Raw genomic sequence first — 17,559 nt, forward strand, 5'->3', positions numbered from 1 at the left:
CAGCTTTTCCTTCACTGTGAGGAGGAGGCAGAGTAATGAATATCCTATTTCCCGGACTTGGGAAGTTCTGAGGTTTGCAACCTTAGTACCATGCCTGCTACACAAGAGCCATGAAATATTTATGTATGAGGAGAGATTAGAATGAGGTGAGACTGGAGGGAGGGTATATTCAGGCTGGTGCAGTAAGGTGAGACGCATGTCTGTCCTGCCTAGGGATAGACAAGGGTCACCAGACCAGGATTTCAGTCAGTTTCACTCGTTTCTGCTGTATGATCTTGGCAAGCTACAGAACCTTTTCTGCCTTCTTGGTCTTCAGGTTTGGAAAATGGGGATAAAAATCCCTTCCTAGCAAGAATCTTCTAAGGATTGAAGGGAATAGATGTAAAAAGACAGTCTCTGTGGTGGGTGTTAGCTACATAAAGAACCTCTTACAATAAAATAATAGTTTTTATATTCCTAATGTTTAGTATATCACCTGGCCCATGGTAAGTTGGTAGGTGAACATTAATTTTAAATCCCATCTCCTGAAATGTCAACTTTGTGGTTTTATTTTTGCATTTTAAATGATTGATGATATTGGTCTTGGAGTGTTAGGCATAAGGGTATTTCGAGATCAAGAAGGGAGAATTGATATAAACATTATACCAATTAAAACTGTTAAAGAATAAATTTAAAAAACTGTTTAAATGCCAACAGATTATATGTGGCTATTCATCTGTTCCCACCCCTCATTTGGAAGTGATGCAAGTGTGTGCGCACACATTTTATTGCCATTGATTTACCTTGATCTGCTAAAGTATGCATCCTTTACCTGTCCTTCCTGACTACTTCCCCAGGGAATTTTTTTTTTTTTTTTTTTTTTTTTTTTTTTTGCGCGATGCTGGGTATTGAACCGAGGGCTTTGATTCTTGCAAGGCAAGCACTGTACTAACTGAACTATATCGTTAGCCCTCCCCTGGAAACTTTACTCCTCCCCTCACCCCCTTTGTGTGTGTCTGTGTGTTACTGAGGATCAAACCCAGAGCCTTGTTCTACCATTGAGGGATACCCCCAACTCACCATTCGTCTGTTGATTTTTTTTTAAAAGATGGTATTAGGGGTTTAATTCAGATTTGTTCTCTCTTAGGGTCTTCCCTTATCAGTTTGGCTTTACATGAGTTCTCTCTGATATTCTGATTAAATGCCATCTACTGCCTTGTCATGTCATTATTTGTCTCTATGTCAGTGCGTTTCCTTTTTCCCGATGTCAGTTTTTCTTGCAAAATATTGGAAAGATACCATGTTTATATGTTTGTATATACAACTGAAAAATCCATTGAGCCTGATGCAGTGGCACAGGCCTGTAATCCCAGCCTACTCAGGAGATTGAAGCAAGAGGATGGTAAGTTTGAGTCCAGGCTGAGCAATGTAGCAAGACCCTATCTCAAAAAATAAAAAGTGTGCTTGCCTGTCAAGCACAGGCCCTGGGTTCAATCCCCAGCACTGCAAAAATAAATAAATAGATAGATAGATAGATAGATAAAATTGAGAATGGAGTTTAGTGGTAGAGTATTGGTTCTATCCCCAGTGTAGCAAAACAAAACAAACAGCAGCAACAAACCCCATTGAAACATTTTGTTTGTAGTATATCAAACAAGTTAAAAAATTCTGTCAATAACTGGTTTTTCTTTTCTATTTTTAAAAAATTTTTAAACTTTTTTGTAGTGCTGGGTATTGAACCCAGGGCCTCATGCATGCTAGGCAAGCATGCCACCACTGAGCTACATCCCCAGCCCTCTTTAGTTTTAAAAATAGCAGTGTGTCTCAGACTTTTTGGCCTCAGGATCTATTTAAAGTTTAAAAATTATTGAAACCAGCATAGAACTTTCATCTTTATGGGTTTTGTCTATTCGTATTTAATTTATTAAATGTATTTAATGAATAGTTAATGAATTAGAATTTGTTTTTTTCCATTAAAATTATTAAATATTGAGAAAGTTTTAAATCACAAGATTACACAGGCATGTATTGCATTGACTGTGAGAACAATCATATTGTCAATGACATCTTGTGCTGTTTAGTCTCTAGAAAACTCTGCTGAACTCTTAGGAGAGTGAGCATGCCAGACACAGTGGTGCATGCCTGTAATCCCAGGAGCTCCGGAGATTGAGGCAGGAGGATTGTAAATTCAAAGCCAGCCTCAGAAACTTAGTGAGCTCTTTGGTAGCTTAGCAAGATCCTGTCTCCAAATAAAAAGTAAAAAGGACCGGGTATGTAGCTCTGTGGTTACCCTGGGTTTAATGCCCAAAAAAGAGTGGGGGCAAGAGGGAAGGAGGGGAGGAGGAGGGAGGCGGGAGGTAGGGAGGGAGGTAGGGAGAGCACGCGTGCTCGAACAGGCAAATAATGACTTAGAATTATTGTGAAAATAGCTTTAAACTCATGGATCCCTGGAAAGGGTCTTATGGACCCTGGAGTGTATTGGACTACACTTTGAGAACTATTGGTATATAGATGCTGCGTGAGAAATTTTATGTGACACTTCTATGTATTTTTAGTAACAACATACAAATGAAAACATTTACAAATATCCATTTTCAAAATGTACTCAAAATTGTTCTTCTAATAGCAACTAGTTTCTAGCCTCTGTTAGGACATCTCCTTGTCCTGGAAGGGTAGATGTGTGCATGTTTGGGAGATCAGGTAGGTCTCATGCTGCTGACCCACATTTGCCTTCTCAGGAAGGTCAGCCAATTGGGAACACCAATGTTTCAGTAAAAGAAAAGCGTACAACCACTCTTTAAGTTCTAGAAATCTTATAAGCAAGTGGGCCAGACCATAACAGGAGAACTTCTATGTGATCCAGGTTTCATGGTTTCTCAGCGTCTTGTTAAGTGTAGTGATGGTACTGTTTGAAGAATGCAGTTTTTATGAACTTAACCGCATCGCCATCATTTCGTTCACTTTAGCACATGGAGGGGTGTCCTCTGTGCTGTGACCTTCTGCTCTTTTCACCTCCTGTGCCATGCACTTCTGAAGCAGGGACTGTGAGGATTTCAGTGTCAGTGAGGTTAAAGATTAGGTCAGTTAAAATGAGAGCTCTGGTATTTCTTTCAATACTCTGCTGAATCACTTTGAGCATCCTTGCAGATATTACTGCTCTTTGGAGGCAGATGGCCTGGGCTACTAAAATGGTCTCATCTTGCTCTTGGCACAGTCCTCTCCTGTCTGTCCTGAATGTTGCCTTGAGCAATCTTTGCAAAATACGGATCTCCATTATTTCTTGACTTAATCCCTTATATTGTTTGTCAAGTGGATAAATTTTAGACTTAGCAGAGCTAGGGCCTTTCCTGCCCTCTGACTGCTCCAGCCTCCCAGACTCAGTTTAGTTTGGGTACCACTCCTCTAAAGCTTTCCTAAACCTCAGTTAATCTCCACTGTCCGATGGTGTCTGAACCACATCTATATGTTCCTGCTGCTTTACTAGGTGGGTAGTAATGACTCTTGCCTGTACTCATGAGGTAGCGTGGCTTCTAGCATAATTCTAACTTGGTTCCTCTGTGGTAGTGGGGCATAGTTTGTCTGTATATGTTCACTGCCCCCTTTTAAAGATATGGTTAGATAAACTTTATGGAACTGCTAAATAAGCCTAAGACATATAAAGTCTCAAGAAAGAATAGCAATGAAGGGAAGAACATTCATCTTACATTTTCTAATGATTATTTTACACATGTAAGAACAGAACAATATGATGTTATCCCGTCAGTAAATTTTAATATGCTTTAATTTTTTTTTAATAGAACATTACATTTTCTATAAAGGCTCCTGTGTTTTTCCCCCCAAGTCTCCTCTTTCCTTTGACTAGCTTTTTTTTTTTTTTTTTTTTTTTTTGCGGTGCTGGGGATTGAACTCAGGAAGCCTTGTGCTTGCGACGCGAGCACTCTGCCAACTGAGCTATCTCCCTAGCCCCCTTTGACTAGCTTGGATTTAAAGTTTGTTTATTCCTACATTTATTTTTATGCATTTACTACATGTGCTCATATATAGTACAGAGCAGAGACTTGCAAACCTGTCTCCAAATTTTATTGGACACAGCCATGATCATTCCTTTACATGTCGGTGATTGATGCTTTGGAGCTACAATTTATTGTCTCCTGTTTTCTGGGCATATTGCCACCTCCCAACCTCCCCTTCAACACCAGCCTCCACCCCTTATCTCAACTGACTCGGGCAGAAGAAGGTCATTTTTTCAAACACTGCAGGGGAATTTTCTTTCTTTTTTCTTTTCTTTTTTTTTTTTTTTTTTCCAGTTGTAGATGGACATAATATCGTTATTTTATTTATTTATTTTTATGTGGTGCTGAGAATCCAACCCAGTGCCTCACACATACATAGGCAAGTGCTCTGCCACTGAGCCATCAATGCCAGCCCCTGCAGTGGAATTTTCTAAAGACCAATTTCATTCAACATTTTTAATCTTCCACATAGTAATCACCGTTCTTCCAAATGGGGAAAAAAAAAAATGTCTAGAACCTTGTCCTCAGAACACCAATAAAGCCAAATCTTAACTGCTCCCATTCAGGAAGATTGATTTTTTTCATAAAAGCAAAGATGAACTCACATATGCAGAAAGTGCAGCTGTGGGCTGGGACGTAGCTCAGTGGTCAAGTGCTTTCCTCTTGTGGGCAAACCCTGGGTTTCGTTCCTAGTGCTGAAGAACAAAATAAAGTTTTAAAGTTTTATTCTTTTGGATTTTTACTTACCTGACCCTTCCAGGCTTTTTTTCAACTTCTTCTAAAGGGTATTTCTGACCAATGGCAAAGTATTTTATAGCTTTACTCTTCTGTTTTTTATTTTAAAAACCCTGGTAGGTATTTAATTTCTACTTAGAAAGTCACTGACTTTCCATGTTGTAGGAGTTTGAGCCCAACCAGGGGAGAGAAAACACTTGGCAATTTGAACAGGCAAAGTTTAATATTGAAACTATTAACTAAAAGAATTAGAGTAACATGGGATTTACTAGTAAGTAGTAAAGAAATAGTACATGGAAAAATGGTCGATGCCATTAGCCATCATAGAAACACAAATCAAAACTACAGTGAGATGCCACTTCATACTCACTAGAATCAAAACGACCATAGAGTGTTGGTGCAGGGGTGGAGAAATTAGAACTCTCACACAAGGCTAGTGGGAATGTGAAATGGAGCAGCTGTTTTGGCATTTCCTCAAACAGTTAAACACAGAGTTACAAATATGACCCAGGTATGTCTTCCTACATCTATATGCCAGTAATAATATGGCCATATGAAAGCTTTTACATAAATGTTCATGGCAGCTTTATTCAACCAAAAAGTGGAAAAATGCAAATTCCTATCAACTAATGAATGGTAAATAAAATATGGTATGTCCATACAATGGAATGTTATTTGACAATAAAAAGCATTGAAGTACTGTTACATGCTACAACATGGCATGAACATCAGAAATAGTATGCTAAGCGGAAACAAAAAACCAGTCCTAAATGACAACCTGCCCCATAGATATATATATATATTTTTTTTTTTTTTTTTCTTTTTTTTGGTAGCACTGAGGATTTAACCCAGGGGTGCTTTACCACTGAGCTACATCCTCAGCCCTTTTTAATTTTTTAATTTTGAGACAGGGTCTCACTAAGTTACTGACACTGGCCTTGAACTTGTGATCCTCCTACCTCAGCCTCCTCAGTTGCTGGGATTACAGGCATGCACCACTGTATCAGCTACAAAAGACCATATACTGTGTAATTTCATTTACATAAAATAACCAGAATAAGCCAATCTGTAGAGACTGAAAATAGATTTGGGCTGGGAGAACAGATTTGGCAAGGTGGTGATAACTGAGGGATATGGACTATCTTTCAGAGTTAGTGAAAATACTCTTAAACTGATTGTGGTGCTACTTGTACAACTGTGAATATTCTAATAGCCATCAAATTGTATGCTGTGAATTGTATGGCATATAGGATATCTCAAGTGAAGTTGTTAAAAAGAAGCAAAGAGAGCTCTAACAAATTTAGAAATAGCAGATAAAAGAGGCAACCACTCCCCCGGGGCTGAGATAGAGTGTCAGATAAGAGCCTCCTCCTCTACTGCCTGCCCTCCACTTCCACTCTGCCCCAGCCAAGATCCAGATCCTGATGATGTGGCTCACTGGATGACAGAGAAGTGACTGATGGTGCCTGGCAGAACTTGCTGGACATCTGCTTCCTAGGGTGCTGGGAGGTAGTCAAAGGGAGATGTCTCACCAGAGCCACTCTGCTACAAAACCTGCTGGAGAAGAGGTGCTCAGGAGACTGCTGATTGCCGAACACGGGAAAGCCAGGGGGCTGCAGGAGCCTAGCAAGCAGAGCCCGCTGGAACCTGAAAACCAACCCTTCCGCTCCTGCAGAGTCTTTCTCCCTGCCCTATGCTAGCAAAGTCTGATGTTAGGCCAGCTGGCGAAAGAAGCACTTTTAAAGGGCCCAGATTCATTTTTGCATGGTAGCCAAGAAAGGGTGAATTTGGAGCTGAAAGGCAATAAATTTATAACTGGTGCAGTGGTTAATGATGACCCCTTTGTACCCTTAGCTTTTTGATTCCCTTTAGAGATCTTTGGATTATTCTTGCACCTGTGCTATTGTGATTTAGAGAAGCAAGGGAACTTATCTTTGGGCCAGTTTGCCCTAAGCCCAGCTCTCTCTAATGATCAATTTTCCTGTTCCATTTGCTTGACTTTCTCTTTCATCTACCAGTTATGCATATTCTTTATCTCCTGTGACTTCCATTATTTTTATTCTGTTCTGGAAATCCTTTCAAACTTTTCTTTTTCATTTTACCTTGCTCTTTTTTTTTTTTTTTCTTTTAATCAGTCATGGCCTTTGAGATTCTTATTGAATTTTCAGCAGTGTTCACTTTATTCTCTTCCTTTGAGACTTTCATCTTTTGTGATGGTGTTATTTTTCTTTGCTCACGGTGCCTGGGTGCTAAATTTTATTTTAACATTTTTGTTGTTTTACTATTTTTCCTTGGAGATCTTCCTTTAGTCTCTGCCACTAGTTCTTCTTTTAAAACCAAGCCATTTGTGGGGTAGGATTGGGACTAGAAGAATCTTTGTCAATGATTTTGTTTTATTTTATTTTGTTTTTTTCTTGCAATGCTGGGGATCAAACCCAGAGCCTCCTGCATGCCAGGGAAGCACTCTGCTAATGAATCACATCTGCAATCTCTGTCAATGATCTTTATCTGTTCAGTGATAAACATTTGTGTGTGTGTGGTCTTTATCTTCCCTGCTTCCTCTCCCCTACCCTTCTTTTACCTTTCTTCTGCTTTTATTGTTATTCTTCCCCTGACACACACACACCAGGATTGAACCCAGGGACACTTTACCACTGAGCTACATCCCCAGCCCTTTTTATTTTTTATTTTGATAGGGTCTGGTTAAGTTCCTGAGGCTAGCCTCAACCTTGTGATCCTCCTGCCTCAGCCTCCCAAGTTGCAAGGATTACAGGAGTGTGCTACCATACTTGTCTTACTATTTTGTTATAACTTTTTTTTTTTTTTGTATTGGGGATTGAACCCCAGGCCTTGCATATAGTGCTAGGCAACTGCTCTACCACTGAGCCACATGCTCAGACTGATATACCTTTTATTGTTGTCATGGTGGTGCTGGGGATTAAACCCAGGACCTCAAGCATGCTAAGCATGTACTCTCCCACTGAACTACACCCTGAGCGCTGTCATAGAGAAAGGTAATATAGTATATGACTGAAGCCAGATCATTTGAATTTGAATCCTGGCTCTGCCACTTGCTAACACAATGATCAGGTATTTTAACTTCTTTTGGTCTATTTCTTCACTATAAAATGGGAGTAATAACTTTGTAAGATTGATAAGAAAGAAGGCTTAATGAGTTGAATCACTTAAAACTTTTTAGAACTATGTCCAGTCTATAGTAAGTGCTATCTGAATATTAGCAATATTAATTTTTTATTCTTCACATTGACTTGTAATTAGAAGTGCACAATTCTTCTGAGTCAAATGATTTCATGTTAATGCTTACGTCTGCTTGGTCATACATAAAGTCTAACTAGTAAGGGTGCATTCAGCAGAAACATTTTTGAAAAAATTGACAAGCATTTCAGTATCTTGTTTGGGAAGCTGCATAATAAATATTTTCTAATTAGCTTTCCTCAAAAATATTCACAGGAGACATGCTCTGGAAGTACTTTGTGAATTTGGCTTTTTTTTTTTTTTTTTTTTGGCAGTACTGGAGATTATTAAACCCAGGGCCTCCCACATGCTCAGCGCATGCTCTGCCACTGAGCTACACTACCAGCCCCCTTTGTGGTTTTTTTGCTCTTTGTGATTTTATCATAATTGAGTTTATAGCCATTATAACTGACATTTGAGGATCAGTAAAACTCTGGTATTTCAGGGTAACCTAAAAGTTGTTGCCAGGTGTAGTTCAGAAAACAGCCATATTGTAGATGGCAATTAGGAATGGCAAGAGTTTGGTGCATGTTTCAGTGAGTCAGATTTTTATACAATTTTCTTTTTGTGGCTATTTAAGATAATCTAGCTTTCTGTAGCATATGTGCCTCTTTTAAAGCGTATCGTAATTGGCTGAATCACCCACTAGTGACCAGATAGTTTTTGAGGAGCTACCATGGGTACCGTGGTGAACAAGACAGACATGTTTCCTGCCCGGACGAGCCACAGTATAAATGTTAAACTGTCGTAAATACTTACAAAATTATAAGTGTGCCGTGAAATGGGACAGGGGTATGGAGGTGCTGCGGGAGTAATTGACAGAGGCCCTAAAATAGCATGGAGGCAGGTATACTTTCTGTGGAATGAGTTAAGCTTTGAACTGAGACTTAGGTGAGTAGAAACTGGGTAGAGGAAGTGGCCTGGTTGAGAGGGCTTCAGCCTGACCTTGGAGAGCAGGGTAAGCCCCAACCCCTGAGAGAAGTTCACTGCTCCAAACTCATAAAGGCCAGGTGGTAAGAGAGGTGGGAGGGCCTCAGCACACAGTGTCCCCACAGGCCTGGTGTAGGGGTTTGGGACTGTGCTCTAAGAGTATTGGGACGTTTTTGAAGTTTAACCCTGGAGTGAATCATGTCACTCTGGTTGTGTGTGAGTGAATTGCAGAGGGCGGAAATGAACATGGCAGGCATCTTTAGGAGGTTGTTATAGGAATCCAAGCAGAAGATTATAGGGAATTGAAATAGGATGGTACAGCAAAGAGCAGGGATGGAGAACTTCAGGGTACAGTTAAGAGGGAAATTGAAAGGGCTTGATTGATTGCATGTGGAAAGTGAAAGTGAAGAGGAGGGTAGTGTCAAGAATCATGTCCAGGCTGCTGACAGGCACCTTTGAAGGTATTGTCTTTGCTTGAGAGAGTAAAAACCAGAGAAAGAGGTTGACTGGGGAAGTCAGAGACACCTGGGAAACATCTGGATAATCCATTAGAATGGGAAGTTAGTAAATGGACGTGAGACTCAGTGGGGATCTGTAGGCTGAACATGTGGAGTTTGGTATAGTCATCATTGATGGTAAGTGAAATCACTTACCATAGCCTTTAAGATACCTGCAGAGGGCTGGAGTTGTAGCTCAGTGGTAAGGTGCTTATGTAGCACATGAGAGGCACTGGGTTTGATCCTCAGCACCACATAAAAATAAATAAATAAAGGTATTGTGTCCATGTACAAAAAAAAGTTTTTTTTAAAGATATCTGGGGGCTGGGATTATGGCTCAGTGGTAGAGTGCTTGCCTAGCATGTGTGAGGCACTGGTTTCAATTCTTAGCACCACATTAAAAAACAAAAACAAAAACAGAAAAAAACCAAAGGTATTATGTCCATCTATAACTAATAAAAATATTTTTTTAAAAAGGTATCTGCAGAATCAGAATGTAAGAAAGTCTAAGACAGTGCCTGAAGGTCTCTACATTTAAAAGTTGCTGTATTACATATAAGCACAAATTCTAACTTTAGTATTTGTTAATTTTTGGAATGTGTACAAATTATATTGTGACTAGAATTGGGGCATGTAATTAGAAATATATTAATTTTACCTTTAAACAAACTAAGTGTTACTATGTAGGAGGCACTATGTATTAAATGCTGGCTATTCACAGACCTAAATTCTGGTTCTGCTTTTAAATTGTATGCTCATTCTTTGCAGAGGCAGAGACAAGATTTTTTCTAAATGCTGTGGTAGAGATAAACCGGGAATACTTGGGAGCACAAACAGCCATAGTCTAGGGCTGTAATATTGGAAACTTCCTGAAGACGCTTAGACTGGAATAATGTTTTGAAAGCAAATCAGGTCATGGTGAGCTGAGGAATGAAGGGGAAGGACAGAAGTCCACCTCCCTTCTCTAGGGCAGGGTGTGAATTTTCTTGATTTAGTACCTTTAGTGCTTTGCCAGTGCCTGTCAGTTGTGTTAGTTACATAAGCTTTGGACCAGATTCCCTTCTCTGAGGCGAGATGCGGCTGCCTTCTTGAGGGGTTTTACCAAGAGCATCTGCAGCTGTTTGCCTGTGTGCCTTCTGCTGACTGTGCAAGGAGGCCAAGGGTTCTCCTTTGGCCAGAATGCTGTGCCATCATCGACCATTAGTGTTTTTATTTTTTCTAGTCTTTTGTTTTTGTACTGGGGATTGAACCAGGGGTGCTTAAATACTGAGCCGCATCCCCAGCCCTTTTTATTTTTTATTTTGAGACAGGCTTGCTAAGTTGCTGAGGATCCTCCTGCCTCAGCCTCCTGAGCTGTTGGGATTACCGCTGTGCGCCATCGCACTTGGCTATTCTAGTCTTTTTCTGTCTTCATGTTGAGTATATGATACTTGGTCCATTTTTTTCATTCAATAATAGATCTTAAGTGTTTCCCCAGATCATTAAAATTTTTCATAAACAACATTTTAAGTGGCTGCATAAACTCTTCTTTGGATGTTTATTTGAATAGTTTTTGGAACACTTAGTTAAATTTTTTTTTTAACTTTTCATTTTGAGATAATGAGAAATAGTATAAGGAATTCCCACACATCCTTTCGCTAGTCTGTGGTGGTGTCTATACGATTGTCCATTGTAAAGTTACTCTTTTCCCTTGTGTAATTAGTAAGTGTTTTCTGAGAAGATACTTAAAAACTGTATAACATACCCTTTTTCATAAAAATTTTTTCATTATTTTTATCATCCTTTGATGTTTTTAGCTGAATTATTACTGTAGTGGTTGCTAAATGGTGATTTTTGTAATTACGTTATTCCTTCTATATTCATCAGTTGGCATTCTGCTCTAAAGAACTTTATCCTCTCCTTAGAGCTTTATTGGGTTCTTGTTTAATGGGTAACAGTATTATTATCTGTCTTTACTTTGATGCTAAATTGCTCTAGATCTGGCCAGTAGGAGTCTCTCAAGCTGGCTTCTTTTTTCTTTGGACATATCCTTACTCTCAACATTTTCCTACTTTTAGGCACATCAAGATGGTCCACTTTGGGCTGTGGTTGTGGCTTAGTGGTAGAGCACTTGCCTAGCATGTGTGAGGCACTGGGTTCGATTCTCGGCACCACATATAAATAAATGAATAAAATAAAGGTCCATCAGCATCTAAAAACATATTTAAAGAAAAAAGATGATCCAGTTTTATCTTGTGCCTTTTCTGTCTCAGAATCAGCCATTCTGCCAACAGTCCCTGTTTCCTGTTCATGGAGAATGGTATTTAAAAACCAACATGTAGCTGGGTGTGGTGGCAGACACACTGACTTGGGAGGCTGACGAAGGAGGATTGCAAGTTCAAGGCTAGCCTCAGCAACTTAGTTGAGGCCCTCAGCAACTTAGTGAGACTCTGTCTCAAAATAAAAAATACAAAGGGCTGGGGATGTAGCTCAGTGGTAAAGCACCCTGAGTTCAGTCCCTAGTACAAAAACAAACAACCCCCCCAAAAACAAAACACCAATACCTAATATCTAGGGCTGGAGATGTAACTCAGTGGTATGGTGCTTGACTAGCATGCACAAGACTGGGTTCACACACACACACACACACACACACACACACACATACACACACATGTCTAGGTCTTAGATGTGTTGCTATTGGAATGTACTTGTTGCATTGGAATGTGACTGCTTTTAGGTCTCTTATGTGGATGAATTAGGGGATATATGCGTATATACACAAATGTGCACATATACTACCTCTGTCTATATATTTTTTTATCTTTATATCTTGGAAACCATGACTTTCACACTGATACCTCCAGTGCTAATACAAATCAAAAGATTAATTTCACTTTTTCCCTTTCAGTGTTTGTAACTTCTATCTCCATTATTGAGAAAACTTCCTGCCATTAAGTGTCAATATATTTCTTATGTGGTCAATCCCAAATTGCCTGTTGACCCTCCCCTTGATCCTCACACAAACTGATGCCCCTTCCTGCACCTTTACCCCAAGCATGTGTGCCTACCTTGCTCAGTTCCTAATGTCTAATGGTTTTTAGGTTAAATTATCCAGAAAGGAAGGGAGCTCATTCCTTTTTTTATGGCGGCATGATATTCCACTTTGGTGGCTATATCATTGTTTATTCAACCCTTGATGAAGGACATTTGGAGGACTTTCAGTCCTGTTATATTTCAAATAGCATTGCAGTAAATTGCTATGTGCATAAGACTTTTGGTATTTTTGTCAGTATATCTTTGGGATAATTTCTTACAAGGAAGATTATTGGCTGAAAGAGTAAAATTTTAAGCATATGTAATTTTGTTAGTTATTACCAAATCCCTCCCACCACCACCAGTGCATACAAATGCCTGTCTCCCCAGTCTCTGCAGTCCCACCCCTGGAGTGTATTGTCAGACTTTTGTCCAGGCAGTGAATTTGAAATGACATTTCTCTGAGGATCCTGGGATGCTCTTGTCCTGGAGGTCTTGGCTTCTTCTAAGCTCTTATTTGCTCCTTTGTATTTCATCTGCTTTCGGAAATCTGTTTCTTCTTCTGGGTTTTCTTTCTTTCTTTTTTTTTTTTTTTTCTGCTGTCTTCATTTGAAGCTTGTTTTTCTTAATGGAAAAGACTGAAATAGAATAGGTGATTGGTTCAGCGTCCTCACTGTCACATTTGCTGAATGAGTGGGTGACTCTGTTGACTCAGTGTCACGCGTCTCCAGCGCCTTGGGTTGTGGTCACTGCCTGGCTGTGCCAATTCAGATTTCACATCTGCGTTCAAGAGAGAACGTGGTACCAGCCACGTCAACTCCCTTCTAGAAGGAAAGAAAAAGCTTTCCAAGAACCACTTGGATTTTGTAGCAGGCTGATTATACCTTAAATTTTTAGTTGTTTTTGGGGAATGTTAGACAAGATACATAGACTTTTCTGCTGCTGGAAATGCAAGTCTCTGATTTCTATTTCACTTTGAAAACTTTGTACATTTACCTTTATAAATATAAAAATTAAAAATAAACATATGAATAGGTTGTAAAAAAAAACAACACCCTGTCCAGACCCATTTTCCAGAGGTAATTATTGTCAGTACTTTGGTGCATATTCTTTTAGGTGTGTACTTAATCCATAATTTTTTTTTTAAACAGGAGGTAAAACCCAGGAACGCTCAGCTGCTGAGCTCCATCCTCAGCCCTTCTTATTTTTTTATTTTGTGACAGGGCCTTGCTAAGTTGCTGAGAGTCTAGCTGAATTGCTGAGGCTAACCTTGAACTTATGATCCTCCTGCCTCAGCCTCCCCTGCCACGCAACGCTCCCCACTTAATGTTAGTGTTGTCCTTGTTTGTTGTTGTCAGTATGCGACCATGTATGTGCATATTATTCTACAGTGTGATTGCTTTTTCACTCAGCAGTATATTCTAGGCATTTTCCTATGGGGTACATGTAGATGTGCCCATTCTTTCTGACTGGTACCTCATGTTCATTTCTTCTGCCTTTCAGATCTGTTATCCGCTTCTTTCCTCTCTGTGCTGGTGACTGACTTCTGAACTGCATCATCTGGGTTCCCTTGTCCTTTGGTTTTTATTTGGGATCAGTTGATACAAGGCACCAGCAGGAGACAGAGGAGAGTGGTAGGAGAGGTCGGAGTATGTTTTATCACCCCCTGCTGCCCTAACCCTGCCGCTCCTAGCGCTGGTAGCATCCTGCTCCTCTGTGGCCACTGCTCCCACCGGAGCCCTAGCTGAGCCACCATCCTCTGGCCCTTTCAGGCTGAAGGGTGTATCTAGCTAGCTTCCTGCCCTTGCTGGTCTCTGGATCTTTTCTCATTCCTTGCTGTTTCCTTTAGACCCTACTCACACAGCTCTAAAACATCCTGTCATGAGACTTCCTTCAGTTTATTCTTTTGTGTGCACTATTTCCCATCAAGCTTCCCACTGAAACCATGGTGGAGACTGATCATAATTTATTTGCTGGGTCCCTGTTGGTGGCATTTGAACTGTTTGTTATTTGCCTATGTAATCAGTGTTAATGCACATTCCCTTCGTGTCCTTAATGCTATTTGTTGCAGTGTTCCTTGAGGGAGAAGTCACAGAAATAGAAGAGCTGTGTCAAGGTACACGAATGCTGTGAATTTCTGTAGATATTTCTAAGTGGCTCCCCAGAGTCCACCAGTTCACATTTCCACACTATGTTGTTTGATATTAAAAAAATTATGGAGGTAATACTTGTGGATTATAACAAATTTAGTTCAGGAGAGTATAAAGGGAAAAGGAGAGTCTCCCAGAGATCTGCTTCTCACATTCCCATCCCATTCCCTGGAGGTCACTGTGCTAACACTGACCTATGTAGCCTGTTGGGCCTTTCCCCTATATAGAATAAATTCATATATATGTACATATAAACATTCATATATGTAGATATATGTGTATGTCTGAGAGAGCTCGTTTCTAGACTCTTCTGTTCCCTTATCTTTGTTTTTTCCTATGCCAGTACCTGGCTGTCTTAGTAATTTCAGACTTGAGTTGGTTTTGATATCTGGGAAGGCAAATTCTTACTGTGATATTGTGAAATATATATTTGGTCTTTATCCCCATTTTCTGTTGTACAACTCCTAAACTCTGTGGAATCTCCACAGTGACCCCTTTTTGTATGCCAATGAGTTGGCTGATGGCTGGCAGACCCTACTTAGCTGCCAGATAAGGGCTGGTCCCCAGAAAGACCAAGGCAGCATTAAGAGAGCTGGGACCTTCAGCCCTACTTCCCACCCTTTCCTGAAGGCTAAGTTGGTCTTCAGTGGCCAGTGGTGCAATCAATCACCTCTATTTTGAAGCCTTCCTAAAACCCAAAAGACAGAGTTCCGAGAGCTTCTGGATGGCTAAACAGGTGATGGATCCTGGGGTGGCCTGCCCAAAGAAGACACGAAAGCTCTTGGTCCCTTCTCCACACCTCACCCTCTGTATTTCTTAATCTGTATCCTTCGTAATATCTTTTGATCATAAATTGGTGTTCCCCTGAATTTTTGAGCCACTTCAGCAAATTAACTGAACCTAATGAATGGTTTGGGGGAACTCAGGTTTGCTGCTAGTGGGTTAGAAGAACAGGTAAAACAACTTGGGGTGTATGGTTGGTTTCTGAAGTGATGGGGGACAGTTTTATGGACCTGAGCTTTCAACCTGTGGGATCTTTCAAACAACACAGTGTGGAATGTGAATTGGTGGACTCTGGGGAGCAATTTAGAAATATCTTTTGAAATTTACAGCATTCATATACCTTGATATAGCACTTCCATTTCTGGTATCATCTCCAGATAGACAGTGTCAGAGTGAAATGGGGCTGGAAGACGTCCTCTGCTGTGGCTTTGTCGCTTGTCGAGAGGAGGACCACCCCTGCCCTGCCACACCTGGTATCAGAAACGTCGCAGAAATGAGCTTGGCCTTCCCCTATATGTTTAGCTCATTTTCATTTCAAATTTTCTTGGCTCCTCTTGGGTATGAACTCCTCAGGTAATCTTTAGATCCAAGTGTAAAAAAAAAAAATCATGGATTTTGACTGGAATTAAACTAAGCTTATAGAGAACTGACATTTCAGGAGAATTGATAGATTTCCAGTATTGAATATTCTCACTTAAGAACTTGTTATGTCTCTTTACTTACTCAGATCTTCTGTACCCTTTGGTGAAAAGTCTTGCCCATTTCTTCCCAGGTTTATTTTTAAGTATTTTATAGATTCTGTTGCCATCACGAATGGAATTTTTCAGTTTACATTTTCTAAGTAGATATTACTGGTGTAATTTTTTTTTTTTGGGGGGGGGTCGGTATTGGGGACTGAACCCAGGGGCACTCTACTACTGAGCTATACTCCAGCCCTTTTTTATTTTGCAACAGGGTCTCGCTGAGTTGCTGAGGCTGTCTTGAACCTTGTGAACCTCCTGCCTCAACCTCCTGAATAGTTGGAATTACAGGCATGTGCCATCACACCTGCTGCTGGTGTAATTTTTAAGAAGCTGTTGATTTTTGTAAGTAACCTTATAATTACCTCCTTTATTGATCCTGTAAGTTCTGATGAGTTTTCAGTTGATTCTCTTGGTTTTTCAAGGTGCACAGTTATGTAATATGCAAATTTTCACTTTTCATTCTGAGTATATATATCTTTCTCATGTCTTTTGTGGCTGGAGTATCTGGTTGTGGGTGCAGGGTCTGATCAAGGAAGTCTTGGCCCATGTTACATGTAGGGTGAGTATCAAAGGATGTAGAGCAGGCATTGTAGCAGGGTGGGTGGAGAATCGATTTCAGGCAGACCTCGAGGACAGAAACAACAAGGTAGGGCTTAGTGAAACAGAGTTACTAGCATGTGGGCACAGGTGAGGTTGAGGAGCAGGGGATGGATGGGGAATAAGTCAGGGCTCAGTCAGATATTGCTTGACTTTACTAAGCAATTACTTTCAGAGAAACTGAATGGCCCCCTAAAGATGTCCACACTCTAATCTCTGGAACTGTAATAGTATCAGCTGACATGGCAAAAGGTATTTTCCAAATGTTATAAAGGGTATGGCTCTAAGTAAAGAATATTCTCCGTTATACAGGTGGGCACACTATAATCACAGGTAATCACAGGAGACCTGAAAAGCAAAGAAAGTAAGATAAAAGCAGAAGATTCTATAGAAGGGAAAATTGGAGAGATTTACTGAGTGTAAGACTTAGCCCACCTTGGCTGAAGTGGGACCACATGGGAAGTTGGAGGACAATAAGAGCAAAGATTGGCTCCTGTCCGATGACTAGCAGGAAACTGGCCCAATAGCTCACTGCAAGGACTGTATTTAACCAGTAGCTGGATGGGCTTAGAAGGAGATTTTGTCTCATACATGCATACCCAGGTTTATGGCAGCATGACTCACAATAGCCAAACTACAGGACCAGCCTGAGTGTCCATCAACAGAGGAATGAAAAGAAAATGTGGTATGTATGTACAATGGGGTTTTATTCAGCCATAAAGAAAAATGAAATTATGTCATTTGCAGGAAAATAGATGGGACTTGTTAAGGGAAATAAGCCAAATTCAGAAGATCAAAAGTTCTATGTTTTCTCTCATATGTGGGAAGTAAAAAGGAAAAAGAAAGATGTGGGAGGTGTCTC

At 40.2% G+C, this 17,559-nt stretch overlaps 1 protein-coding gene across 1 annotated transcript in view; it reads left to right on the top strand.

The window, feature by feature from the left end:
• Positions 1 to 16,440, top strand: part of KDM4A (lysine demethylase 4A) — a 72,889-nt gene extending 56,449 nt beyond the window's left edge. Inside the window, exon 22 of the mRNA XM_079151735.1 lies at positions 16,312 to 16,440. Within this exon, the coding sequence (XP_079007861.1) occupies positions 16,312 to 16,341 (30 nt within the window). The 3' untranslated portion in view covers positions 16,342 to 16,440. The remainder of the gene's footprint in view (positions 1 to 16,311) is intronic.
• The last annotated feature ends 1,119 nt before the right edge of the window (positions 16,441 to 17,559 follow it).

Source organism: Sciurus vulgaris, assembly GCF_902686455.1.
Source record: "Sciurus vulgaris genome assembly, chromosome: 1".
NCBI lineage: Eukaryota > Metazoa > Chordata > Mammalia > Rodentia > Sciuridae > Sciurus > Sciurus vulgaris.